Genomic DNA, 27,163 nt, shown 5'->3' with positions numbered 1-27,163 from the left:
TATTAGGGCTGTCAAAATTAACGCGTTAATCGCGCGTTAACGCAAATTCATTTTAACGGCACTAATTTTATTAACGCGCGATTAACGCAGCGCGCATTTCTGTTTGACCCACTACCTAGCCCATAGTTAAAGAAATGGATGCAGTGCTGCCAACCTAGCGAAAAGTGTCTAGCAACAATACATAAACACATAATTGGACAAACCCAATATAGTTTCTGAGGCTCTTCGGTTTTGCTGAACGTGCGTGAGGTCTCCCAATGAATGCGCGCGCACCTCCCTCTCTTCATATCTGCGTCTGCTCTGTTCAGCGAGCGGCAGTGGAGCAGCGCTTTCGGTTAAAACAGATGTTATGTTCATTCCAGTGCTTGAAGTGGGCCGGTACGCAGGTACTTCTGTATTTTATCCTTTTGCGTACACCGGCACTTCTGCCATATTTAATGAATGCAAGCGGAGTCGGGCTACGTTAGGATTGTTGCTGTGGGGTTGATGCGTAAAGCCACATACGAGTATGCACGCGAAAACGGCGTATTAAATGCACGTCAAACACATGCATAATTGCATATCATATGTACGCCAAAGTTAATTTCAGCTTGTTAATAGCACGCCAAATAGAAACAGAAAGTCGTGCTAGTGCGCATTTGCATGAGACCAGGCTCTCCAATCAGTACATTATAACCAAAACAATACATTAAAACATAAAAGAAGCAGGTTTTTGGGATCACATAACTTTAAATGGCTAAACACCTAAAAAGTCAAAGGATCCTGAAGGCATTCAAACAGGAAGTTAAAAACAACGATAATAATGCAGGGAATAGTGACTTATGTCCAGATGCCGGTAAATGATTCTTTTCAGTGATTGAATCATGATCATAATTCAGGATTTTTTTTCAGTTATTATTTCATATTACTTTGGTTGTCTGATAACAGAAATATTACATCAAAACAATGGAAACAGTTTTGTTGAGAACTTGGCTGCATCAAATGACAGTATGTGGGCACCTAGAGGCAAACAAATGTAATAATAAACGTAGATTTTGCATGTTCAGAAGAAGTGAGCTGCCCTGTCCTGCAAATAATGTAAACAGGCTTGTGTAAGTAAATTGCTCAGTGCAAAGAAAGAGAAGTAATGGGAACCTGGTGTTTCTATGTTCTTTTTTTCATGTGTCTAATAGACATGAACAAGTTATTTGAAAAACATCTATGACATTTGAAACAAGTTAGTCTAGTCAAGTATGGTTTCACTGATAATAAGCACATATTTGCTTAAAGCATCCATGCCAATGTTGATTAGAGTATTAAAAACTTTAAAAAGTGTTAATTTAGGGTACATTTAGAACAGATAAAAATGTGCGATTAATCGCGAGTTAACTCAAGACAACCATGCGATTAATCGCGATTAAAAATTTTAATCGATTGACAGCCCTATATATATATATATATATATATATATATATATATATATATAAAATATTTTTGATTAGTAATATGCATTGCTAAGAACTTCATTTGGACAACTTTAAAAGTGAGTTTCTCAATATTTTGATTTTTTTTGCACCCTCAGATTCCAGATTTTCAAATAATTGTATTTCGGCCAAATATTGTCCTATCCTAACAAACCATACATCAATGGAAATCATATTTATTCAGATTTCAGATGATATATAATCTCAATTAAAAAAAAAATGACCTTCTGATTGGTTTTGCGGTCTAGGGTCACATATTTCTGTCACAGTTTCATCATGTTAAACCAAACTTTTATTTTGAAGGGTTGCTGTGAAGACCTTTAAGTTTCTGTTTGTTTATGATATGACAATGTTTTTTTTTCTCAATAGAAAGGGTAAAATGCTCATGAAGTGACTCTAAATACTGCGAGCATCATGCACGCTTCAGTATGTGTGCATTAAGCGAATGGCATGTCTGTGCCATTCATTCACATCAAATCCAAATACATTTACTACAACAGAAAATTATATTCTCCTTCCTTCTGCAGTACCCAAGGATCCAAACCCTCACTGGCGCAGGGTCGCGTGGAGTCATGACTGTGCTCTGTTGGCATACGCTGACAGCACCGGTACTGTCCGAGTCTTTGACCTGATGGGCAGCGAACTCATCGTTATACCACCGGTTTGTCACTCATACTGTCCTTGTGCATTTCTCACCTCCTGTCAATCTCTTTCCTCACTCATTCTCTCTCTTGGTTCCACTTTCCTTGTACAGTGACTTTTTTCATGCACAGTATGAACACTGTCTTCTGTTTCAGTATAAGTGATAGCTGTAATGACCGGCTCCTAATGACTGTATTTCAGGCTTGTGTGCGTTGCCCTCTGGCTTTTTGCGCTGCTTGGCTCTTCTCTCATTCTCTCGCTCTTTCTCGGTCTGTAGAGCGGGCAGGCCTGACCCTCTCGAGAGGGGCCTTTCCCACTCTGTTGCCCAAGCAAGCAACACATTTTCTGGTTCCCTTCAGCTCTAAGCCCCCTGATGCCCTCAAAGGGCATTTTCTGTGGAGTCAGAAAGCCAACTCTTATGCCCCTTTTACCATTTTCAGATTCCCCCTCATCCCCCCTCTGCGTTTCTTTTGATTGCACTGCTAGTGAGGTCTCAGTCAGTCTATCGCTGGCCTTTCTCTCTCTCTCCTGCTGGCTCTCATCCTCCCCCGCATTACTCTACACTCTTCCATCTCTCTGTCAGAAACTATTAGTTTAGTCTCACAAGATGCCCTCTCTCTATCCCAGAGTCTGAGAGTGTAATGGCCTGTACGACTCCATATATTTTTGTCACTTTCAAACTCTGCTTCTATCTCTACCTCATTTTTTTGATGTCTTTCTTTTTGTCTGTCTCTCTAGGCTATGAGCTTCCCTGGAGATTTCAGCTATGCAGCAGCCGGTCTGATGTTCTTGGAATACACCGCCAGTGCCCAGTGGTCAGCGGAGTTGCTGGTGATCACCTACAGCGGTCAGCTCAAAAGTTACCTGGTCAGGTACGTGTAGAGAAAGGTTGTCATTTTATATGAAGACAAAACTCTTGATTGATAGTTTGTTTGTGGACTGAAATAAAATATTAAAAAGCAAAAGAAGTGAAAGTGGGTTAAAAACATAGTGAAATAAAAAAGAATCATTAAAACAAATACTTAATATTAAAATAATTATAAATACACGTATATAGGCTATATACAGCCAATATACACTAAAGATCTTTTAAAGATCATTTATTTGATCTAAAATACAGCAAAATATTGTGAAAAAATTGTACTATTTAAAATAATTGCTTTCTATTTGAATAATTATAAAATGTAATTTATTCCTGTGATCATTACTCCAGTCTTCAGTGTCACATGACCCTTCAGAAATTATTCTAATATGCTGATTTGCTGTTAAAGAAACATTTTTATTATTATTATTATTATTATTATTATCAATATTTAAAACAGTTGAGTACAGTTGAGTTTTTTCAGGATTCTTTGATGAATTTCATTTATCTGAAATAAAAAGCTTTTGTAACATTATACACTATACCATTCCAAATATTGGCGTCAGTATAATTAAAATTTTATTTTATACTTAATTAATTATAGAAATTAATACTTTTATTAAGCAAGGATGCTTTAAATTGCTCAAAAGTGATGATAAGGCATTTATAATGTTATAAATGATTTAATTTCAGATAAATGCTTCTGAACTTTCTATTCATCAAAGAAACCTGAACAAATCTAATCAGCTGTTTTTAACATAATAATAATAATAATACTAGTAATAATATTATAATTTTTTTGAGCAGCAGATCAGAATATTAGAATGATTTTTAACTGCTAAACTGCTAAAAATTAAGTTTTGAAATCACAGGAAGAAAGTATATTTTAAAAAACAGTTATTTTAAATAGTAAAAATATTTCAGAATTTTTTACTGTTTTTACCATACTTTGGATCAAATAGAAGCAGGCTTGGTGAGCAGAAGAGACTTTACAAATCTCAAAAAAACATTAAAAATCTTACTGTTCAAAAACTTTTGACTGGTAGCGTATATTATATTAATTATGTGCATATATATTTCAATTAATAATATTTAAGAAAAATATAAAAATCAGAAGCTATATTCATGTTGTTATAGATGTTATATACATTTTGGAACACAGAAAATTGTATCATACAATACATTAAATAGCCAAGAGAGTCTATGAGTTTGATTATTTGCTGAGAAAGCACAACATTCTCAAGGACCATCTGATGCACACTGCAGACAAAAATGCCTAGAGTTTGCCAACATGGCAAGCTAGAATCTAAATGGATATGTTTCTGTTTTTTTATTTTATTTAGCTTGGTATTTAAGTCAAACTTGCAGACTTTGTGCCAATCATCACGAGTTTGGGAGCAAAGAAAAGCATTGGCAGAATAAGAAAGCATTAATCCTTCTCCCTGTCTTTAAGGAGTATAATGGGATGTTAGATGGTAGAGTATTTGTGTCGTAATACATGGATCAAATGTTGAAAGATATTGGAACAAGACCACTAGAGATGATTGTGATGTTTCAGATGCTTGCCGATCCTCTCTAGCCCAATTTCCTCTGACTCTTGCAGGGCCAGATATTCTCCAACTAAACCCAAAAGCTTGAGTCTTTTGTTTATCTCTGCACTGAGGGGGAGGCTCAGCTTTGAGTATTAATGAAATTGCCTCCAGTTTCCAATTTGTAATTCTTTGTTTAATCAGTCAGCTCAAGTTTTCAAAGTTTCCATCGTCTGTTTGCGAGAGTAATGGCAGATTAAAAAAATCTGCTTCATTCTCCTCAAAAAACTTTGCTGTAGGCTTTGAAGCCCTGAAGAAAGCTTTTTCTTGTTCTCTCCCTCATGTTGCTGAATGGAAGTGTTTGCAGTTGCATTACTTTGAGGAAGTTTTCAAAGTCATTTAGAAATGTTGGACTAACGTTGGACAAAATGGCTCTTTCAGAAGCATTTTTGATACAAAGGAAACCATATTCTAACTCAATCCTTAAGAAATCATGAAACTCAAAATTACTTAAGATTGTATTTGGCCTTTACTCTCTGAATCCATTCAAACATGCAAACGTCATTTGCCATTCTAATCAAGACAAGCAATGCTCACATCCTACTGTAATTATTAATTTACGCTAAATTAACTGTGTACCCTAAATGATCTCTTGATTATATACATATATGCTTGGCAAACTTTACATTGATTTTCAATTATGCAACATTTATGTAGCCTGCTGAGAGTTATAAAAGGTGTTTAATGGAGTTGTTGGCACCGATAGCCTTGTGGGCAGCGCACCGACATAAAGTGGCTTTGCGCTATGGGTATCCTGAGTTCGAGTCTCAGTCTCTCTGTTTCTCTCTAACTTAGCCTTACTGTCTCCTCTACACTGTCCTAGCACAATAAAGGCCAAACACTGCAGAAATAAATCTTTAAAAAAGTGTTTAATGGTGTTACAGAAAAGCTGCAAAATTTTATTTCTTTTATTTTTCGGACCAGTGAAAATGTTAGCAGAGCAAGTCGTTATTTTATTTAAATGTTTTATATTTTATATATCTATCTTTTATATCCTGTCAGCATATTTTACATGAGTCCTTTTTATTTTATTGTATTTTATTTTTTGTTTTCATTTATTTTTCATTTCATTATATTTTATTTTCATTAAAAAAAAAAATCATTTTTTTTAATTTAATTTTATAATTTAGCTTTTATTTCATTGTTTCATTTTATGTAATTTTTTGTTTCATTTTATGTAATTTTTATTTCATTTTATTTCATTTTTATAATTATGTTTTCGTTTTTCATTTAGTTTTATTTCATTTTATTTTACTTTATTTTCATTTCATTTTTTATTTTATTTTCATTATTTCATTTCATTTTATTTCATATTTAATTTTGTTGAATTGATTTTTTTATTTTATTTTATTTTTTAATTTTATTTTAATTTTATTTAATTTTCATCATTTTATCTTATTTTATGTAATTTTTATTCAATTTAATCTTCATTTTGTTCCATTATTTCATTTCATTTCATTTCATTTTATCTACTTTTTTCATTTTATATTCTTTTTTATTTAAATTTAAATTTATTTCATTATATTTCATCATTTAATTTCATTTATTCAATTTCATTTTAATTCATTTTTTATCTTTTCGTTTCATTTAATTTAGTTTCATTTCATTTTTTCCATTTCTTTTTTTATTTCATTTTCATTTTTTAAATTTTTATTTCATTTTATATAATTTCTATTTCATTAAATTTTATTTCTTTTTTCATTTAATTTTGTTAATTTTTTTTTTCATTTTTTTAATAGTATTTCCATTTTATTTTATTTTTGTTTTTGTTTTCGTTTCATTTCATTTAAAATTTAATTTAATTTTCATTAATTTAATTTTTCACATTTAATTTTATCTAATATTTTAATTTTATTTATTTATTTTATTTCATTTCATTTCATTTTGTTTCATTTTATTTTATTTAACTTTTATTTTGTTTATTTTTTATTTTTATTTAATTTAATTTTTGTTTTATTTATTTTAGTTTGTATTATTATATTTCATTTTCATTTTGTTTCATTATTTCATATTTTCTAATGTTTTCATTTTATTTTAGTTTATTTTTGTTTATTTTTGTTTTGTTTTATTTCATTATTTCATTTAATTTTGTTTCATTTTTTTTTTCATTTTGGACCAGTGAAACTGTTAGCAGGACAAACGTTGGCCTGACTGGGCAATCAGAAACCCTTATCGTTAAACCTTGCATTTAATTAATTTATTCTCTTGAAAAGTATCTTGAACCGCACGGTTTTATTCATCTGGCCTGGTAATGACTATTATAATGTTGATGCATTGATTTCCTGTTCCTGTTCTGCTCTCAGTGTTGGAACCAATCAGGGTTTTCAAGAGAATCACACCTTCAGTTTCTCCACCCACTATTCCAATGGTATTACCACAGCAATATATCATCCTGGCCACAGGTGAGACCCCCATCTCAAAGCTGTTTTTCTTCTTTATGTATGTATGTGTGTGTTAGTGTGACTGTCAGAAAGATATTTTTCTCTACAAGTGAACAGAAAATCATCCGGCATAAAGTAGCTCAATCTTAGGATCACACTTTTTGTGATTTGTGTTATTCCCACTATACATGTTTGAACTAAAATTCTCTCTGGCTTGTGTTTTAGGCAGCGCTTATTGATTAAGGAGGAAAATATTTCGGATTTTAGCTGCCACATGGGGGCAGTCTTTATATAGTGTCTAGAGGGGTGTAAGTGTATGTGTGTGTGTACATTTGTTTGTATGTGCTGTTCACATGTATAGATCAAATCAGATCCCTTTCCTGTTTCATCAGCCCCTCATGGACCACTTCGGCTTCATAAGTGCGCTGATGTGCTCTGTGTGTGTGTATTTCCTCTGACTCATGCTGCTGATGTGTTTGTGTTCCTCAGGTTGCTGCTGGTGGGAGGGTGTGAGTCTGGAGACAGCGATGTGTCCAAGGCGAGCCGTTGCGGGATCACAGCTTGGAGAGTGTTGTCAGGGTCGCCTCACTATAAACAAGTCACCAGTTATGAGGACGACATCAGTACCGTGAGTCTGTCTATGGAGCGTATAAGGGAGCGTTAAAGGATTAGATTAATTTTCTCACCTCCTTGTCATCCAAGATGTTCATGTCTTTCTTTCCTCAGTCGGAAAGAAATTGTTTTTTGAGGAAAACGTTTCAGGAATTTTCTCCATATAGTGGACTTCTATGGTGCCCGTAAGTTTGAACTTCCAAAATGCAGTTTGAATGCAGCTTCAAAGGACTCTAAATGATCCCAGCTGAGATGAAAGGGTCTTATCTAGCGAAACAATTGGTTATTTTTTAAAGGGGTCATCGGATGCCCATTTTCCACAAGTTCAAATGATTCTTTAGGGTCTTAATGAAAAGCCTTTAATATACTTTGGTTAAAAATTCTCAACAGTAGTGTAATAAAACACCCTTTTACCTTCAAATTACTGTAGCTCTGCACAAAGTCAACTAATTTTATTGCATGCTCCCTTTAAATGCAAATGAGCTCTGCTCGCCCCGCCCCTCTCTGATGTGGGATTATGAGCCGTAATGTTTACTTTAGCCGCATTTAGCCACGTTCAGCAGCGAAACTTGCCAACAAGCACATTATTAAGAAAGGCCGTTTGCAAAGATGCATAAAACCCCCTATACTCACTTCTGCTGTGGGTGAAGCTGCATCAGGAACGATTGAAGCTGCATTTAAACTGCATTTTAGAAGTTTAAACTCAAGTGCACCATAGAAGTCCACTATATAAAGAAAATTCCTGAAAAAGAAAACATAATTTCTTTACGACTGAAGAAAGAAAGACATGAACATCTTGGATGACAAGGGGGTGAGTAAATTATCTGTAAATTTCTGTTCTGTAAGTGAACTAATCCTTTAATGTACTAATTATGCAGCATCCATGACTTGCACTCTTTCACGATATATATATATCTTGTGTATCAAGTCTCTGAACATAGATCTTTGATCTTACTAGTTTCCCACTGAGAAAAAAAAAATTAGCAATATTTTCTAAAGAAAATCACTGTCTTGAAGTTAGGGAGTTGTGGTTGTTTACCAAGTGTTGTTATGCATTTGCTAAAGGAATAGTTCACCCAAAAATTAAAATTGTCATTAATTACTCACCCTTATGTCGTTCCAAACCTGTAAGAGCTTTGTTCATCTTCAGAACACAAATTAAGGTATTTTTGATTAAATCCAAAAGCCTTTCTCACCTTGCATAGTTAGTAACGCACCTTAGAAAATGGCCAGAAAGGTAGTAAGGACATTGTTAAAATAGTCCATGTGACATCAGGGGTTCAACCTTAAGTTTATGAAGCTACTAGAATACTTTTGTGTGCACAAAGAAAGAAAAAACTACAACTTTATTTAACAATTTCTTCTCTTCTGTGTCAGTTTTTGTTGTGCGTTCAACAGAGTATCACGACGCACCCAGTTGAAAATTGGAAGTTTGTTCACTTTGCAAAACTATTAGCACACTTCTCCTTGACAAATCCCCAACTCCAAGTGTGTTCAGTGCTTGCTTTGTATTGGATTTTATGAGAAGTATACAAACTCTCCAGTAGTCCACGCATTTGTATGGGCCACTCTACCCCTTAAGAAACTGAGTTATTTCAAGGAGTAAAGACACTTCTGCACTGACTGCTGCTCAGAATACACAATCATAGGTTCTCACATCACTGTATTTCACACACATGAAAGCACGGGCTCATTTGTGGTTTTCTAAGGTTGTAAAGGTTTTATGTAGTGAGCTCTGGAAGCTGCATTGTAGGCTTAATAAGAGATCTAGTACTGCAGCTTCTAGCTGTTAATTCTCTCCTACAGGTCCAATGGTGTGACTTCTGATTGAACTGGTGGAACCTGTTTTGATGTTCTTATTTTTTTCCATGTTCAATTATTTATTTGGTTCTGGGGTTGAATATAGTGTTGCTGAACGTGTCAGAGATCATGGTGTTTCAGTTTGAAAACCTACCATGATCTTTCACTCACCTTAAAGGGATAATTCAGCCAAAAAATGACAATTTTGGCAGGAAGTACTTAATAATTCTTTGCGCACAAAAAGTATTCTTGTAGGTTCATAAAAAAAGTTTCAGAAACCATCTTGATAACTTTAAGCTTGTATGACCAGCTGGTAGCTGCTTTGTTGCAGTTAAAAAAGAAGTGAGTGAGAGTCTAACAAATTAGACTAAAATAGTATGTAAATGCATCCATGATATTCATGAAGGAAGTTATGAGTCATCATTTCCTTTTCTTATTTAGTCCCAGAGGCGAGGATTCTTCAGGATTCCCAGCTTTCGACTTTTCTCCAGGCATAACAGTGAACAGGTGACTCACTTTGGTGAAGTTTTTGTGTCGCTCACTCAATTTTTTATTTGCATGCCATTTTTTTTCCCTGTCTCTCTGGGCCAGTATGAGAGCATATAAAACGCAAAGCCAAAGCTCAATTTCATTCTGCTAAGAACTCTGAATAAACAGTGTAATGCCTAATTGAACGTGTATGTTTACTCAGGATGGCGTGTTCCGAATGAGTCTGTCTCCTGATGGCACAGTGCTGGCTGTGATCCACTTCTCTGGCAGTCTCAGTCTCTGGGATATTCCATCATTCAAACTGAGAGGCAGCTGGAAACAAGAGGAACAAGTAATAAAATCACTCTGTGTGTGTGTGTGTGTGTGTGTGTGTGTGTGTGTGTGTGTACTCAATTTCAGCGACTTAAAGCTGAAGTGTATGCATTTCTGTGCCACTGTTCCAATCAATGTAATTGGAAAAATCATGACTGTTTTTAAAGGTGCTCTATGTAATTTTGTTTGACTGCACCAAAGCATAAAACACCATAATACATTTATAGGCATTTAGGAAACATGCAAAGTTCAGATACTTGTTTGTTGAAAAACAATTCTGCAGCCAGATATTCTACTTTGAAAATGTGCATTCCACATCAGAATCTCTGTTGTGTTTTGTTCCGTGTGTTTACGTCTTCTGCCAGTTTAACCAACAGTATTTCGACACCTTGGGTTGCCATGGGTGGAAAACACAGCGTATTGAAGCTATTCAAGGCAGCAAACAAACTTCGGTAACACTTTCTATGAAGCCCGTATTTATAATACATTATAAGGGTATTCTTAAGGCATTATAATGAATGCATAATGCATTATAAAAAACCTTATAATATGTTATATCATCTCATGAGTATTCATAAGAACAGTTTTAATGTATTATAATTTGTACTTTTTTGTGGTTATAGCTTTTAAGAGTATGATTACCTCCTCATAGTTATAACATATTATAAGTCTCATATCTTGCCATCTTTCTCATGTCACTTTACTTAAAGCATACAAAGACCACTTATAAGTAATTATAATAATATTTCCCAAAGAACCCTAAGATTAGGTATCAGTTTAGATAAATGTGTAATATGAACAGTTGGATGATTTTGATGGTACCCTTCAGACAGCTTTTGATAAGTAACTCTGCAACTGCATGTCAGCTAGCAGTAATTGTTATTATGCTGAATATATGCTAACACTAAATTTCGATGTTTCCCCAAAAGACAAACTATTATGTTATATTATAAGTAACTTTGCAAGTACATGAACATTCTACCTAGCCCAACCATAACCTAAGCCTACTACTACTCTAAGGAGTGTTAGTTGGCATGTAGTTAGAAAGTTTAAGCTTATAGTCAATAGACTTAGGGGACCATCAAAATAAAATGTAATATAATGTAAAAAAAATAAATGTAATATGATATAGTCCATTATAAATTAAGAAGATTTAATATGCCATTCATTGTGTGTTATAAATGATCATAATCTTAAAAGTTATAACCTCAAATACTCAAGTATTATAATGTATTATAATTGTTGTTATGATTATTCATGAGATGGTATAACATATTATAAGGTTTCTTATAATGCATTATGCATTTATTATAATGCCTTAGAAATACCCTTATAATGTGTTATAAATAGGGGCTTCATAGAAAGTGTTACCCAAACTTCTTTCTTAAAAAAAAACAATGCTACAGCAAGTTATTCTATTTTGAAAATGTGCATTCTGTGTCTAAATCTCTGTGTTTTTGTCAGTGTGATTCCACCTACTGTTAGTTTAACCAATAGTATTTTAACACCCGGGTTGCCAGGTGCTGTAAAATACAGCGTATTGAAGGCAGCAAACAAACTGGTTTCTCAAAAAACAACGCCACGGCAAGTTATTCCACTTTAAAAATGTGCAGTCATTGTCTTAATCTCTGTTAAATTTTGGTCAGTGTGATTCCACACAATGGCAGTTTAACCAATAGTATTTCGACACCCCGGGTTGCCAGTTGGTGGAAAACACAGCGTAGTGAATCTTTTGAATGCAGCAAACCAACTTGTTTCTCAAAAACAATGCTACAGTAAGGTATTCTACTTTAAAAATGTGCATTTCGTGCCTGAATCTCTGTTGTGTTTTGGCCCGTGTGATTCTGCGCACTGCCAGTTTACCTAATAGTATTTTCGACCCTTGGGTTGCCAGTTGGTGAAAAACACGGCGTACTGAAGCTATTGAAGGCAGCCAACAAACTTGTTTTTAAAAAAACAATGCTATGGCAAGTTATTCTACTTGGAAAATGTACATTTCGTGTCTGAATCCATTTCGTGACGGAATCTCTGTTCTCTTTTTGTTCGTGTAATTCCTCCCACAGTCAGTTTAGCCAATAGTATTTTGACACCCTGAGTTGCCATTTGGCGGAAAACACAGCTTATTGAAGCCATTGATGGCAGCAAACAAACTCTGATCCTCTGCATCCATCTGAAAAACTCTATGACCAGAGACATATTAAAACGTGGATAAATCAACTCATAAACTTGCGGTCAGCAGCACTCCTTCCTGTTGTGTGTCCTCAATCATCATGTGAGCAATACGTCTGAGGAGGAGGGAGCGGAAGAAGCAACCTTTAAACGGGTTTCTTGAACATTCAATTTGCCTGTGATTGGTCAAGCAATCAGATAGCCATGCCCCCAAACTCACACCATTGGTTGAGTCATTGTTGCCGTGCAGGGCTGGTCGGGATTCTTAAACAAACAAAGCAATGTTTTGAAAGCACTGCTGTGTTTACACTTTTCAAGGCATTCAATATACAATGGCTGACCTAGTTGAACAATGATTCCACCTCTTCAAACGACCTGTCAATTCACTTAATTATTGCAGCAATTAGCAAATGACAACAATTCAATGATCCAAACATTTTCTGATGGACAAAATTAAGTCCTGCTCTACATTTTTCTTATTCGAGAAGCTACAATATACACATATACAGCATGTACTACGGCGTTACGCAAAAAAACCTCTAAAATTTACAGTTACCAAAGCCATTGTAGAAATGCTCCATTTGCAGTCATGATTATTTATAATGAGAGGAATTACAGAGATAAAAATAAGTAGTATTCAGCTGGTCATGTGATTCCAAGATGGCTCATCCGTGAGGTGACACTTTCCATTTGGAATACAACCGCTAAACTAGAGTTCATTCCATGTGAGTGTATGTAAAATTGAAAATATTTTTCTTTCTACTTCAAATTTCATTGTGTAAAACTTTAACAAGCAAAAAACTAGGATAGAAGAAAGCATTTTGGAATGCAAAAAGATGATACGCTTCAGCTTTAATATTCTTCTAGGGCACAGCTAGAAATGAACACACCTTTTAACAATATGTCATAAGATGATTTGTTTGTTCTTGCATATCCCTGCTTGTGTGTCTTCTCTCTTTGTACCACTTGAAGTTCAAACTTCCGATGTCATGCTGCTATGTTCCACTGATTTGCCCACCACTTTCTGTTCAGCATGCGTTCTGTCACTTCAGAAAAAAAAGAAAAACACCCCTAGCTATCCTTTCTTACACTCTTTTACTTGTTCTCTCTTTCGTTTAGCCGGGATTTGACGAGATCAACCCAGAATGGAAGACTTCGCTGGAGAAGAGAAAGAAGATAAAAGGTAGCCAGACCCTCAACTTCAGATGTGTATCTACTCCTACACTTACTTTGCGCTATTAATTATGTAGTGAGTCCAGACAGAGGCGGTGGGAGGGAGAAGAATGCTTTAATAAAGCCCTGCGTCTTGTGTCTTCATGGAGAGGCGTTAAATTCAGGCAGTGACATTTTGATTGTGGGTTTAGATCACACGTTTTCATAAAGCTTGTCTGTCTGCCTGTCCTCAGTTTGTGCTTTCTTCTCTGTTTCCTCTTTGAAAATGATGTTTCTGAATCATCTATCATGTTTAGGAGTGGAATGGTGACTTTTAAATGAATGCATGTCTGTGAAATGTTTTATTTATGATATTTAGATTTTTTTGCGTGTCTTGTCTTCCTCAACACCTGTCTCTTTCTCTGTCTCTCTTCTCAGATAAGGAGCAGTACCAGTCTCTGTTAGATGTGAGCTGGTGGAGTGAGACTGCTTTGATTTTAGCCCGCTGTTCAGGGGCCCTCACTGTGTCTTCTGTGCGCACGCTCAAAAACTTGCTTGGCAAGTCCTGCGAGTGGTTTGAAACCTCACCGCGAGTCACCTCGGCCTATGATGGGGGCTTCCTCAGTTTGGAGGTGTGTCTTCGTATGTTTATCAGTTTTGTTAAATATTGAACATTTCTGATATATTTGTAATGAGTTTCCCAAAGACATTAGATTACTGTATTTTGTGATCATTCTTTGTCTTGCTTGTTTAAATCAGTGTCTCTGTAGAGAAATGTTTACCAAAATCATGCTATTTTTATTTATTACGACCTGAATAAGATAATTTACATACAAGCCATTTACATAGTCCACAAAACAAAATATAAGTTGAATTTATCAAAATGACCCTGTTTAAAAGTTTACATACACTTGATTCTTAATACTTTGTTGTTACCTGAAAAATCCACAGTGTTTTTTGTTTAGTGATAGTTGTTCATGAGCTCCCTCTTTGTGCTGAACAGTTAAACTGCCTGCTGTTCTTCAAAAAAATATCCTTCAGGTTCCACAAATTATTTGGTTTTTCAGCATTTTTGTGTATTTGAATCCCTTTCCAACAATGGCTGTATGGTTTTGAGATCCATCTTTTCACAATGAGGACAACTGAGAGACTCATATGCAACTATTACAGAAGGTTCAAACACTCACTGATGCTTCAGAAGGAAACACAATGCATTAAAAGCCGGGGAGTGAAAACTTGAATTTCAAAGTCCGAGTAAATGTTACTTATTTTGTCCTCTGGGAAACATGTCAGTATCTTCTGTAGCTTCTGAAGGGCAGTAGTAAAAGATATAAATATGTACCAAATATGATATTTAGGCAAAATAAAAAAATTGTACACATCTTCATTCTGTTCAAAAGTTTTCACCCCCAGCTCTTAATGCATTGTTTTTTCTTCTGGAGCATCAGTGAGCGTTTTAACCTTCTGTAGTAGTTGCATATGAGTCTCTCAGTTGTCCTCAGTGTGAAAAGATGGATCTCAAAATTATACAGCTATTGTTGGAAAGGCAAGGCAAGTTTATTTATATAGCACATTTCATACACAATGGCAATTCAAAGTGCTGTACATAAGCACTTTGGGGTTCAAATACACAAAAATGCTGAACAACCAAAGAATTTGTGGGACCTGAAGGATTTTTTCTGAAGAACAGCAGGCAGTTTAACTGTTCAGGACAAACAAGGGACTTATGAACAACTATCACTAAACAAAAAATAAATATACATGATCATTCAGGTAACAACACATTATTAAAAATCAAGTGTATGTGAACTTTTAAGCAGGGTAAGTCAACTATTATTTTCTCTTGTGGACTATATGTAAACATCTTTAACATGAAATATCTTATTCAGGTCAGTACTAAATAAAAAATAACATGCATTAAGTATGATCCCTCTTATTTTGGTAAATTAATTAACATTTTGCAGAATCTGCAAGGTGTGTGTAAACTTTTGACCTCAACTATGACAGTAAAGACTTTAACATTGTTTAAAAATATATATGTGACCCTGGACCACAAAACCAGTCATAAGGTTAAATTTTACAAAACTGAGATGTATACATCACATGAAAGCTCAATAAATAAGCTTTCTATTGATGTATTGTTTGTTAGGATAGGACAATATTTGGCCGAGATACATCTATTTGAAAATCTGGAATCTAAGGGTGCAAAAAAATCAAAATACTGAGAAAATCACCTTTAAAGTTCTCCAAATTAAGTTCTTAACAATGCATATTACTAATCAAAAATTACATTTTGATATATTTATAGTATGAATTTTACAAAAAATCTTCATGGAACATGATCTTTTCTTCATTTCCTAATGATTTTTGGCATAAAAGAAAAATCAATAATTTTGACCCATACAATGTATTTTTGGCTATTGCTACAAATATACCCCAGCGACTTAAGACTGGTTTTGTGGTCCAAGGTCACATATTTCAAATAAATGCTGTTCTTTTTAGCTTTCTAATCATCGAAGAATCCTAAATATGTATCATGATTTTCACAAAAATTTTAAGCAGGACTATTTTTATTGTTAAAAATGAGAGATGTTTCTTGATTACCAAAACAACATGTTAGAATGATTTCTGAAGTATAATGTGACACTGAAGACTGCAATATGAATACTGCTAGTTCAGTTTTGCCATCAAAAAAAAAAAAAAAAAGTGAAAATTGCAAACGGATATTTTAGATTATATTTCACGGTATTACTGTTTTTACTGTGTTTCAAATAAATGCATCCCCAGTGAGCACAAGAAACTTTTGACCCTAAACTTTTGAGCAATAATATAATATACTACTGTCAGAAGAAAAACTTTATATTTTAAGCCCTAGTGACAACACTTCTCCCTCCAGAACGTTGTCTTTCATTCGTAGCCGCTGATGACAGTAATTACTTCTGTAAAGGAAGTCGTGTTATTCAGACACTCTCTCTCTATCTTCAGGCCATCATCATAAAAGTGCTTTACTGCCCCTCATCCTCAGATAAGAAAAAATCTCATCTCTTCCATCTCCACCTCATTGTTTTTTGGTGCTTACCATTGATGTAAAGCTCTCACAGCTAGAGAGATGTGAACCTGGAGGGGAGTACAGAGGGATGAGAAAAGAAAGAAAGTGAGAACATGAGAGAGATGTCGGTTTTTATTCTGGCTGTATGTTCGGTTGACGGTTTCCTCACTCCTTAGGGAAATGCAGCACACAGCTGCGGTGTCGACTGTGTGAAGTTTGTTTGATAGATTTTTCAGTGTGTGAGAAAGAGAGAAACAAACAGGTACTGCCAAGAAAATGTGTTTGTGTCTTGCGGAAACGGTGTTTGTTAGTCTTTCCGAGTCAACATTTAAAATCATCCAATCTAGTTGTTTTTTAAATTGTCGAAGAATTGTTTCAGAAAGTTTCATTAACTTTTCATTGTCCTTGAATCAGCCAACCAAATCTTCTTAATCTCTTTCTGTCCATCTCTTTCTTGTCTCAGTGTGAGGTTAAGCTAGCCCATAAGCGCTCTCGTCTGGAGAGCAGCGTGACGGGTGAAGAGGACGATGGAGATGATGACTCCGACTCGGACGAAGAGTCCTCGGCGAAGGCACGTTATTTCGGATATGTGAAGCAGGGCCTCTACTACGTGACTGAGATGGAACGATTCGCCCCTCTCCGAAAACGGCAACGCACCGTTATCAAGAACTACCGCCTGGTCAGCCTGAGGTCTACCACACCAGAGGAGCTCTACCAGAGGAAGGTGGGTTATTATAACAACCAGATTGGAACAGCCCACTTGACCAAACTTTGTTGCTGAAATGCAGGGTAGAATCATTGTGATGACTGGATAGTAGTACATTATCCTGCTTATTACACGGTTTCTCGCTAGATAAACAAACAGTTGGATGTGAAATATTGATTAAATGATTTTAGAATTATTCTTGTGTCAGCTTTAAAGAAAAACAATCAGTACAAAACAATCAGTTTAGCCACAAGACAAGCACTGCAACAATATTAGTGAAGTTTTGTATTAGATACTTTAAGCTATAATGGTGGAAATAACTAGAATGCCATGACGTTAATGTCATAAATGATAGATAAATATAAAACTAGTGATTTGGAGACATTAGTTTTGATATAAAACAATATATTTTACACTTGCATCGTACACAGTGCTTTGTGGGAGTTAACAGGCACTAAGGAGTTCTTTTGGCATCATTTTCTCTTTTGATTCTCTGATTAGTGGAGATACAGTTTCTTTGCAGAATCATGGGTAATGTCGTTTTTAACCAGAAATTGCTCTGTTAAAGAGAAATAAGTTGAAATAATGTGGATTGACAGCCTCAGCAACAAGAATATCCCATTGATTAATAACCTTGTAGCTCACAGGTACATCTGTTTTTGAGGGTTATCATTACAAAATCAATACCTCTATGGAGAAGATACATAGGATTTTTTACACTCTTTAAAATTAAATTACTTATGGGATTGTAGTATTTCTACTTCTCTGAGAAAATTGTTTTATTGTGTTGATACACTTAATATTGGATTAACTTAATTAAAGGGAACCCAAGGTATTAAGGCTTGTGCGGCTTAAAGGAAACGTTCACTTTTAGAACAAAAATATACAGATAATTTACTCACCCCTTTGTCATCCAAGATGTTCATGTCTTTCTTTCTTCAGTTGTTAAAGAAATTGTTTTTTGGGGGAAAAAAATCAGCATTGTTCTCCATATAGTAGACTTCTTTGGTGGCCGTGAGATTAAACTTCCAAAATGCAGTTTAAATGCAGCTTCGAAGGGCTCTAAATGATCCCAGCCGAGGAAGAAGGGTCTTATCTAGCGGTCGGTTAATTTCTAAAAAAATAAATTCAAATTTCTATACTTTTTAACCATCTTGTCTAGCTCTGCATGAACTCTGTGCATGTGAAGTCCACTATAATGAGGAAACAAATCCTGAAATGTTATCCTCAAAAAACATAATTTCTTTACGACTAAAGAAAGAAAGACATTAAACATCTTGGATGACAAGTAAATTATCTTTAAGTTTTGTTCTAGAAGTGAACTTATCCTTTTAGATAATGAAAACTGATGTCTCTTACTGAAATATGTAGTAGAAAACTCGCTTTACGCTATTTAAATAATCCACATCGTTTTATACATATTTTATTTTTTATGGTTACACACGTTACTGCCGGTACCTGTTGCTATTTTTGCCGAAACACAACTCAGAAAATAAAATACTGATACGATGACCACAATGAAAAAGCTTACAGGTGGCGATGGATATAAACTTAGGCTTAAACCAAATGCCGCACAATTGATTTTCCCCATTAGGAATCTAAACGCCCTGGATATCGAGTGAAATTTGCGCTGAGAAACTCCTTCAGTGGCTGCGGCGTAATGACAAGCGTCGGCATGATTAGATCCTGCCAGGATGGCATCTAGCATTTCTTGTCTCTGCCGTTTGTAAGCTCTTTCAGTAGCTGTGGTCTACTAAAAGCCTTTAAAGGCATCAGGGCAAAAGTGGAAAGAACAAAGACGCTGGTCTTGAGGAAATTGTATTCGTCCACAGGCATTTTCCCAATCTTTTCTCCTCTTCTTATCACTAGGAAAGCAGTGAAGCGTCACTTCTCTCGTTGTCTTTCAACTGAAAATTAAAACCAAAAGCCGCACAATATGGCATTGTATCAGTATGTGACGTGGTAAAAATAGCAACAGGTAGCGCCAGTAGCTCACCAAGTGCAACCATTTCACAGCATCAAAATAATGGTGCTCCCTATAGTCCAAAATATGTATAAAACAATGTGGATTTTTTTTAAATAACGTAAGTCTTTCATGGGTTTTCTACTACCTATTTCAGTAGGAGATATAATTTATGTTATATTAAGCCATACAAGTCTTAATACCTGGGGTTCCCTTTAAAAACCTTTTCTGGTTTTGGAGTTTTTGGAAAAAATGTATTTAGTTTTCATTTCAGTCTCAAGTTAGTTTATTTCAAGTATGGTTTTCGCCTAGAAAATTGCCAAAGAGACTGGCATGCCATTAAAAAACAAACAAACACACTCACCCTCATGTTGGACATTATAAATAGAACCAAAGTGAAGGCTTTTCACAAGAATAACAATTCATGTAACATGACCAGATGATCTACAAAGATTGTGTAGACCTTGAAGAGTACCTAGCACAAATTCATTAATATTCATGAGCTTAGCCCTTTACATACAGTATAGTCGCTTCACAAAACCTTCCGAGTGTGGAATGAAAGTGAGAGAGGAAGATAAATGTTGGAGGGAATTGGACAGGAAACAGCATGGAGATGTCAACCGCAAAGTAACAAAACAGCATTTCGAGAGATCCTAGATTGACTAGGATAGATAGATTGACTTTATTGCTGTAATATTAACAGACGATAACAGTTCTGTGAGTCTTAGATGGGCGATTAATATGACTGAGAGCTTTCAGTAGAAGTTTATCTGGTATTTGTGTGTGTGTGTGCGTGTGCGTGTGCGTGTGTGTGTGTTCACAGATTGATAACGAGGAGTATGGAGAAGCGCTGTCTCTCGCTCAAGCATATGGTCTGGATTCTGATCTCGTCTATCAGAGACAGTGGAGAAAATCTACAGTCAGCATCGCTTCCATTCAGGATTACTTGGTAAAAGCTTTTTCTTAACCATCACATTTGTAACAAAAACATGTTGCAATGCAAATAACTCATGAAATTTTAAACCATTTTCCCCCAGTGAGAATGGCGGATGTCAGAATAAGCAAACAAACAAAACAAAAACATTGTACAAAATGCATTGTATTCTTTTCTTTTTTTTAACATCTTGACTCACTAAAATTTGTGACCAAAAGTAGTGCTTAGTACGAGTTGTTCTTAAATTTCTCTTTTTTTCCCCCACAGAGTAAGATAAAGAAAAGATCATGGGTGCTGCATGAGTGTGTTGAAAGGGTTCCAGAGAATGTAGACGCTGCCAAAGAGCTCCTGCAGTACGGTCTGAAAGGAACCGACTTTGAAGCGTTGATCGCCATCGGTGATGGAGAAGACCAGGGCAGGTATGTGATTCATCCTAACGCAGATCTTGAGATCTCTTCTTTGGCTGTATGTTAACCAGGTTGACTCTTGTCATAGATTCATCTTGTCAGGTGATTTGGACCTGGACGATGCTCCGTACGAAGACTTTGCTTCCATAGAAGAAGAGATGGAGCAAAGAAAAGAGAAGGAAGCCAATAAGAGAGAGGAGCTCCTCAAGAAAGTCGACTTTAGCAAGTAGGCTTTCTCACATACACACACACAGTCATTGTAAATTGGGTACATGTTAATAATATGCCGAACTACATACTTTAAAAGGATAGTTTAACAGAAAATGAAAATTCTGTCATTAATTACTCACCATAATGTCGTTTCAAGTCGGTAAGACCTTCGTTCACCTTTGGAACACAAATGAAGATATTTTTGATGAAATCCGAGAGCTTTCTGACCCTGCACAGTTAGTTACGTACTGACACGTTCAAGGCCCAGAAAGGTAGTAAGCATGATCTTTACTTAATATCCTAATGATTTTGGCATAAAAGAATAATCAATAATTTTAACCCATATAATGTATTGTTAGCTATTGCTACAAATATACCAGTGCTACTTATGACTGGTTTTGTGGCCCAGGGTCAAATTTGTATGAGAGAAATATTTTGCAGACACACAAATAATTAATTAGGATAAGAATAAGTTACCAATCAAATGAAATCAGCATTAACACAATTTATATGTACTACAGAGGTGGCACAGAAGAACACAAAAGTGGCTTGTAGGTGTAATTTTTTATGTTTAATGAGGCACAGAGGTGGCATGAGTGCAATCAAATTCATAAATTCATGTTAAGCTTAATGTTTTAAATATAACATTTTAACATTTTGAACACTTTAACAATGAAACTAAATCTGCCAGTAGGTGGCAGCAAGTCACTGATTTAATTACTGAATCACATCACTCATTTGATTCGTTTGAATGGCTGATACATTCAGGAATAAAGCAAGTTACTGTCTTTATGAATGGGAAATTGAATCATTTCACTAGATTTGTTTAAAAACCAACATTCATTCATAAACTAAACACCGCTGTGTTTAAATGGAAATGCGCAGCGGCTCAGTTGTGACTTGTTTCAGAGTATTTTTGACGACGAAATAGAGCAAAATCAGGCAATAGTGTTATAGTCAGACAATGTAAGTCACTTGATATTAACTTCTTGTTTATTTAACTGTATTAAATCAATATCTCATTTACAAGCTTCCTTAAAAGCTGTCACTCATCTTAGTTCATTGCGATCTCACAAAGTTCCATTATAATCAACGAAGCTCTCTACACTGCTCAATCAATCTCTTATTTACACTTTGTTAATGAAAGTATTTGCGAGATTCTATTGCAAAAATACATAGAAACCTTCGAAGCTCCACTCAGCATAAACACAAATATGCTAATCGGGTCAGTAAATATTTTTTTATAGTTGCGCACAGTAGTTTTTAGTTGCAAATGGTCACACAGTAGAGCCCAGCTTGGACCCTAGTTTAAAAAAACCTTTCACTACCACATAGTCACATACTAAAAGCCACAAACCTCCCAAATTGATTTCATGGCATCTTTAAAAGTTGGACTATTTTTAACTTGACTTAATAACTTTTCAAATTATCCTGAATTTTACCATGCAATCTGCCCAAGAGCTAAAGCACAGCATGCTCTCAGCACGCTAATTAAACCACCACCGCTACAATGTAATGATAAAAAGAAAAGGAGAAAAAAAATACCAGATAAACTAGTCGACCTCACTAATGCACTGGTTGGTTGTTGGACGTGACCCACCGCTAGAAGATGTTCTCAAAGCACACGAGGAAGTTAAATTCATTGGAAGAGATCTCGGAGACAGCACAGATGGGAAGGGAGAGAAGGAGCGGGAGACAGATAAAGAGAAGCGAGAGGAAGAGGTGCGGGGATAAAATTAAAGCCGTTTATAGATTTATTTCTAATCTGCATAAGGTAATTTATGCCTCTGTTGTGCTTCGCCCAAGAGGCCTTTAATGAAAGAGCCCTCCGTGAACACAAATTATGAACGCTCACACACTCGATAGAGAGCAAGATATAGAAAAAAATCGTAGATTGGCTAACATTTGCTGTAAACACTGCACTAATCAAAACACACTTGTTTACACACAGACGAAATTGCCTAATTTTTCATAGCGTAACTCAGTTAAACACGTACACACACGCTCTCCATGCATATCACACAGAACTGTATCTAATTTGCACTTAATTACTGTACGCTTCCGCCAGCGGTCTGACACCAGAGTGTGTGTTTGTGTGTTTACACCTCAGGCTGTTTGTTTGTATGCAGTCAGCATATTTAATGTGCGTGTTAATATGGCTGTTTATGAGTGTCTGTCTCTGTGCATGATGCATTGATGTCCTTTTCACTCCATTGAGGGAGAAATCGTGATTGATCGAAAGTAAAAAGATGAAAAAAGGAGAGCTAGTGCTGGAAAAGAGAAACAAAAGCTTTTAGAGTGATAAAAGCGATGAAGAAAGAAGATAAAGAGTGACAGAGAGAGAAAATAGACAGGAACATCAACATTGAGAAAGAGAGAGCGACTCTAATGGGGTGTACTTCAATTTCTCCCGACGTTCAGCTGTGGTAATGCAATGACAAAAAAGACAATCATCGTTCTGTTAATTTCTTTTTAACTACGCCGCCATTATAGCAATAGGGTCGTATCGATCAGATCGCTGGGTTTAGTTGAAGGTGTGTGTGTGTGTGTGTGTGTGTGTGTTAGAAAGAGATAGAAAGTTCAATGCTCTTCTCTCTTTTCACCATCACAGCTACACTGCATATTTTGATAGTGATTCCTCTTAACAATGTCTGCCTGTCAATCAGGCTTCAGTCTCACAGCGATTTTCTCTCAGTTGAAAATGACGCTGCCTGCAGTTAATTCAGCTGCAACACTGACTCCTCTCAAACATACAGTAGTTTTTGAGATCATTTCGGGCTTGTGTGCTGCCTATTTTAAACCTTATTTATAAAATAATTAGTGGTGGGCCGTTATCGGCGTTAACGTGAGACTTTTATCGGGCGATAAAAAAAATATCGCCGTTAATCTATTCTCAAAATTGGGTTGGGAGCTGGGTCTAAACTACGCAAGCTATGATGACTTTCACCTTGATAGTTTAACGCGGATGTATACCAAAGACTATAGAATATGGTCGCGCGTTTATGTCTCCTCCGCCAAAACACAGACGGGATCACGTCGTCCTTCATTCATAAAAACCGAATCTATTATAGCACGAAATGCCACGTAAATTCGTCGTTTTTTGGATTCATAAATCAAATATGGTCTGTCACTTAATTCAAATCGCGATATGGACTAGTGTCTGTGAAAACTGAAATGCAAAAAGACCGTTTTAATATGAATCCGGTATGTTCCGTTTGCCTAGCTGTATGTATGAAATTCATACAATGAATGGTAGAGACGCGCTTTTACTACACGCATACTGAAACACACGTGACGCTCCCGGTAATTTTTGGCATTTGCATCTCACATGAACAGATAAACTCAATCTCCAAAACTACTGTGAGTGTCACTTATACCGTTTCATTTGAGAAAACTCGCATCATGTCATACTGTATACACAGAAACTTAACGGCAACCTGTCAAAATAAAAGTACGGTGTAACATGTTTAGTCATTATTTGGGTAGCACACATATTCTGAATGCCTTAATCAGAATTCAAATTAGCCATTTTAATCTAGATTAATCTAGATTAATTCCAAGATTTAATCTAGATTAAAAAAATTAATCTATGCCCACCCCTAAAAATAATACATAAAATAAAGTGGGGTCTGAGACATCTAGTGACAATGCCTCTATTCTGTATATTAAAGTGATAGTTCTCTCAAAAATGAAAATTCTGTCATTAATTACTCACACTTATGTCATTCCAAACCTGCAAGACCTTCACCAATTAAGATATTTTCAATGAAATCCGAGAGCTTTCTGACCCTGCATAGACGGCAACGTAACTGATACGTTTAAGGTCCAGAAACACAGTAAGGACATCGTTAAAATAGTCCATGTGACTTCAGTGGTTCAACCTTAATTTTATGAAGTTATGAGAAGGGTTTCCTTTTTTTTTTTTTCCTTTTTTTTGTGGTCAAACATTTAGCAGAATCTGCAAAATGTGAATTGTTTTACCAAAATAAGAGGGATCATACAAAATGCATGTTATTGCTTATTTAGTACTGACCTAAATAAGATTTTTCACATAAAAGACGTTTACATGTAGTCCGTAAGAGAAAATAATAGTTGAATTTATAAAAATAACCCTGTTCAAAAGTTTACATCCCCCTTTTTTTGTTTTTGTTTTTTGGTTTAGTGATAGTTTAGTTGTCTGTCCTGAGCAGTTAAACTGTCTGCTATTCTTCAGAAAAATCCTTCAGGTCCCACAAATTCTTTGGTTTTCTAGCATTTAGGGCATTTGAACCCTTTCCAACAATGTATGAGGTTGACCTCCATTTTTTCACACTGAGGAGAACTGAGGGACTTGTATGCAACTATTATAGAAGGTTCAAACACTAACTAATCCTCCAGAAGGAAAAACAATGCATTAAGAGCCGGGGGTGAAAACTTTTGAACAGAATGGAGATGTGTACATTTTTCTTATTTTGCCTAATCTTATTTTTTTTTCATTTAGTACTGCCCTTCAGAGGCTACAGAAGATACGTACATGTTTCCCAGAAGGCAAAATAAGTTAAATGTACCCTAATCTTAAAATTCAAAAAGTTGGAAAGGGTTGAAAAATGTTGGAAAACCAAAACAATTGTGGGGCCTGAAGCATTTTTCTAAAGAACAACAGACAGTTAAACTGTTCAGGACAATCAAGAGACTCGAGAAAAACTATCACTAAACAAAAAAACACAGCCGTGGATCATTCAGGTAACAACAGAGTATTAAGAATCAAGGGGATGTAAACTTTTGAACAGGGTCATTTTTATAAATTCTACTATTACTTTCATTTGTGTACTATATGTTAACATATTTTATGTGAAATATTTTATTCAGGCAGTACTAAATAAACAATAACATGCATTTTGTATGATCCTTCTCATTTTGGTAAAATAATTAACATTTTGCAGATTCTGAAACAGGGATGTAAACTTTCGACCTCAACTGTAGTTGTTTAGCTGTGTTGTTCTCAGTGTATTTCTTTCTCTTTTTTCCCCCATTTATGTTTCTGAATTTGAATGCGTGTCATGTAATATGGAATGGTCGATTTTGGAGGAGCACGTTTTCCAGGTGCACTTTGAAAGCAGCATTTTTTTTGACAAGCTGGAGCAAGATATGAAAATGCTTCTGCCAATAACAGAATCCGTTTGTAAACATATTGGATGGCGCCAGTAGTGTAGAAAATACACTTCATCAAACTGACCGTTCAGTATTCATAATAAAATTCACCTTCTTGGCTGCATTTAGCATTTTTTACAACAATTTGCATTCTGCTTAGTCTTTTTATGTATCCATCTTTATTGTTTATTGCCACATCATTTATCCCACTTTATTTGGGCTTACACCTCCCTAGCTTGCATTTAAACAAACATTTAAATGTGTGAAGTGAAATATACATTTTTTTTATTTCACATTAACAGCCTTAAATATCTTCTATTGCATATAAATCATAGATATTGTCTTAAATATGAGGCCAGAATAACAGAAGAGCTTCAAACTGCTGATTTAAAGAACCTCAGAGGCAAAAATGCAGTGTTGCTTGAAATGAAATGACGCATTGCATCAGTGGCACCTTAGATTTTGATGTCAATTAGCATGCATCTTGTTAATTGCTATATTGATGTGGTGTTTGAAACTGTTTCTGTGATTAAAACCGTCTTTTTAATGACTTTTTAATTATTTTTTTTGTTGGAAAAAAAAAAGTGTGTATTTAATTTAGGAATATTAGCTATTACTAACCAAAAAATACATTTTTATCCTGCGACAAAACAATAGCCTATTTCTTTTCTCCTCTCTAAACCAGCCTGTTTATGCAATTAATCCATTCACATTTCTGCAAGTTCTTAAATGTGACCCTGGTCCACACAGTGCAAAAAAAAAAAAAAAAAAAAAGCTTTTCTTACTTACTTTTTGTCTTGTTTCCAGCCAAATTATCTAAACATTTTTAAATCAAGAAGGATTTTCTAGACGAGTAAAAATCATTTTCTTGTTTTCAGAAAAAAACGAGTTAAAATTTGCTTAGAACAACAAAATAATCTACCAATGGGGTAAGCAAAAAAAGCATCTTATTTGAGACAGGCAGATAATTAATTTGCATTTCCAATAAGCCTTTCTTGCTGTTTATGGTCAGATCCATGCAAATATCAACCCATCCTTTTACGCAGCAAATACAATTGTAAATGTGAAAAAAGTTGTGCCTTCTGGTATAAAATTTTAGTTTTTGTGAAAACCTTTATCTGAACTGTAAATCATGTCATTTTATGGCTTAATATGTTACCGTAGACATTGTCCAACTCATATTGTGTTCATTTTACTTGTGCAACTCTTAAAAATGGTCATAAATAGCCTAAAATAGATTTTGTGAAATAATAATAAAAATGTGAAATAAAATTTCTTCCTTGATATTTGTGT

The 27,163-nt window shown here is 35.2% G+C and overlaps 1 protein-coding gene across 1 annotated transcript in view; it reads left to right on the top strand.

Annotated features, from left to right (window-relative positions):
* nbas (NBAS subunit of NRZ tethering complex) overlaps positions 1-27,163 on the top strand; it is a 246,002-nt gene that overhangs the window by 6,917 nt on the left and 211,922 nt on the right. Inside the window, exons 7-18 of the mRNA XM_073852757.1 lie at positions 1,991-2,124; positions 2,844-2,977; positions 6,860-6,958; positions 7,427-7,565; positions 9,791-9,856; positions 10,041-10,169; positions 13,439-13,502; positions 13,910-14,103; positions 16,984-17,244; positions 20,013-20,138; positions 20,391-20,542; positions 20,619-20,756. Coding sequence (XP_073708858.1) covers positions 1,991-2,124; positions 2,844-2,977; positions 6,860-6,958; positions 7,427-7,565; positions 9,791-9,856; positions 10,041-10,169; positions 13,439-13,502; positions 13,910-14,103; positions 16,984-17,244; positions 20,013-20,138; positions 20,391-20,542; positions 20,619-20,756 — 1,636 coding nt within the window. The remainder of the gene's footprint in view (positions 1-1,990; positions 2,125-2,843; positions 2,978-6,859; positions 6,959-7,426; positions 7,566-9,790; positions 9,857-10,040; positions 10,170-13,438; positions 13,503-13,909; positions 14,104-16,983; positions 17,245-20,012; positions 20,139-20,390; positions 20,543-20,618; positions 20,757-27,163) is intronic.

Source organism: Garra rufa, chromosome 13 (assembly GCF_049309525.1).
Source record: "Garra rufa chromosome 13, GarRuf1.0, whole genome shotgun sequence".
Classification (NCBI taxonomy): Eukaryota; Metazoa; Chordata; class Actinopteri; order Cypriniformes; family Cyprinidae; genus Garra; species Garra rufa.
The sequence above is the reverse complement of the archived record's forward strand: the minus strand, read 5'-3'. Positions and strand labels throughout refer to the sequence as shown.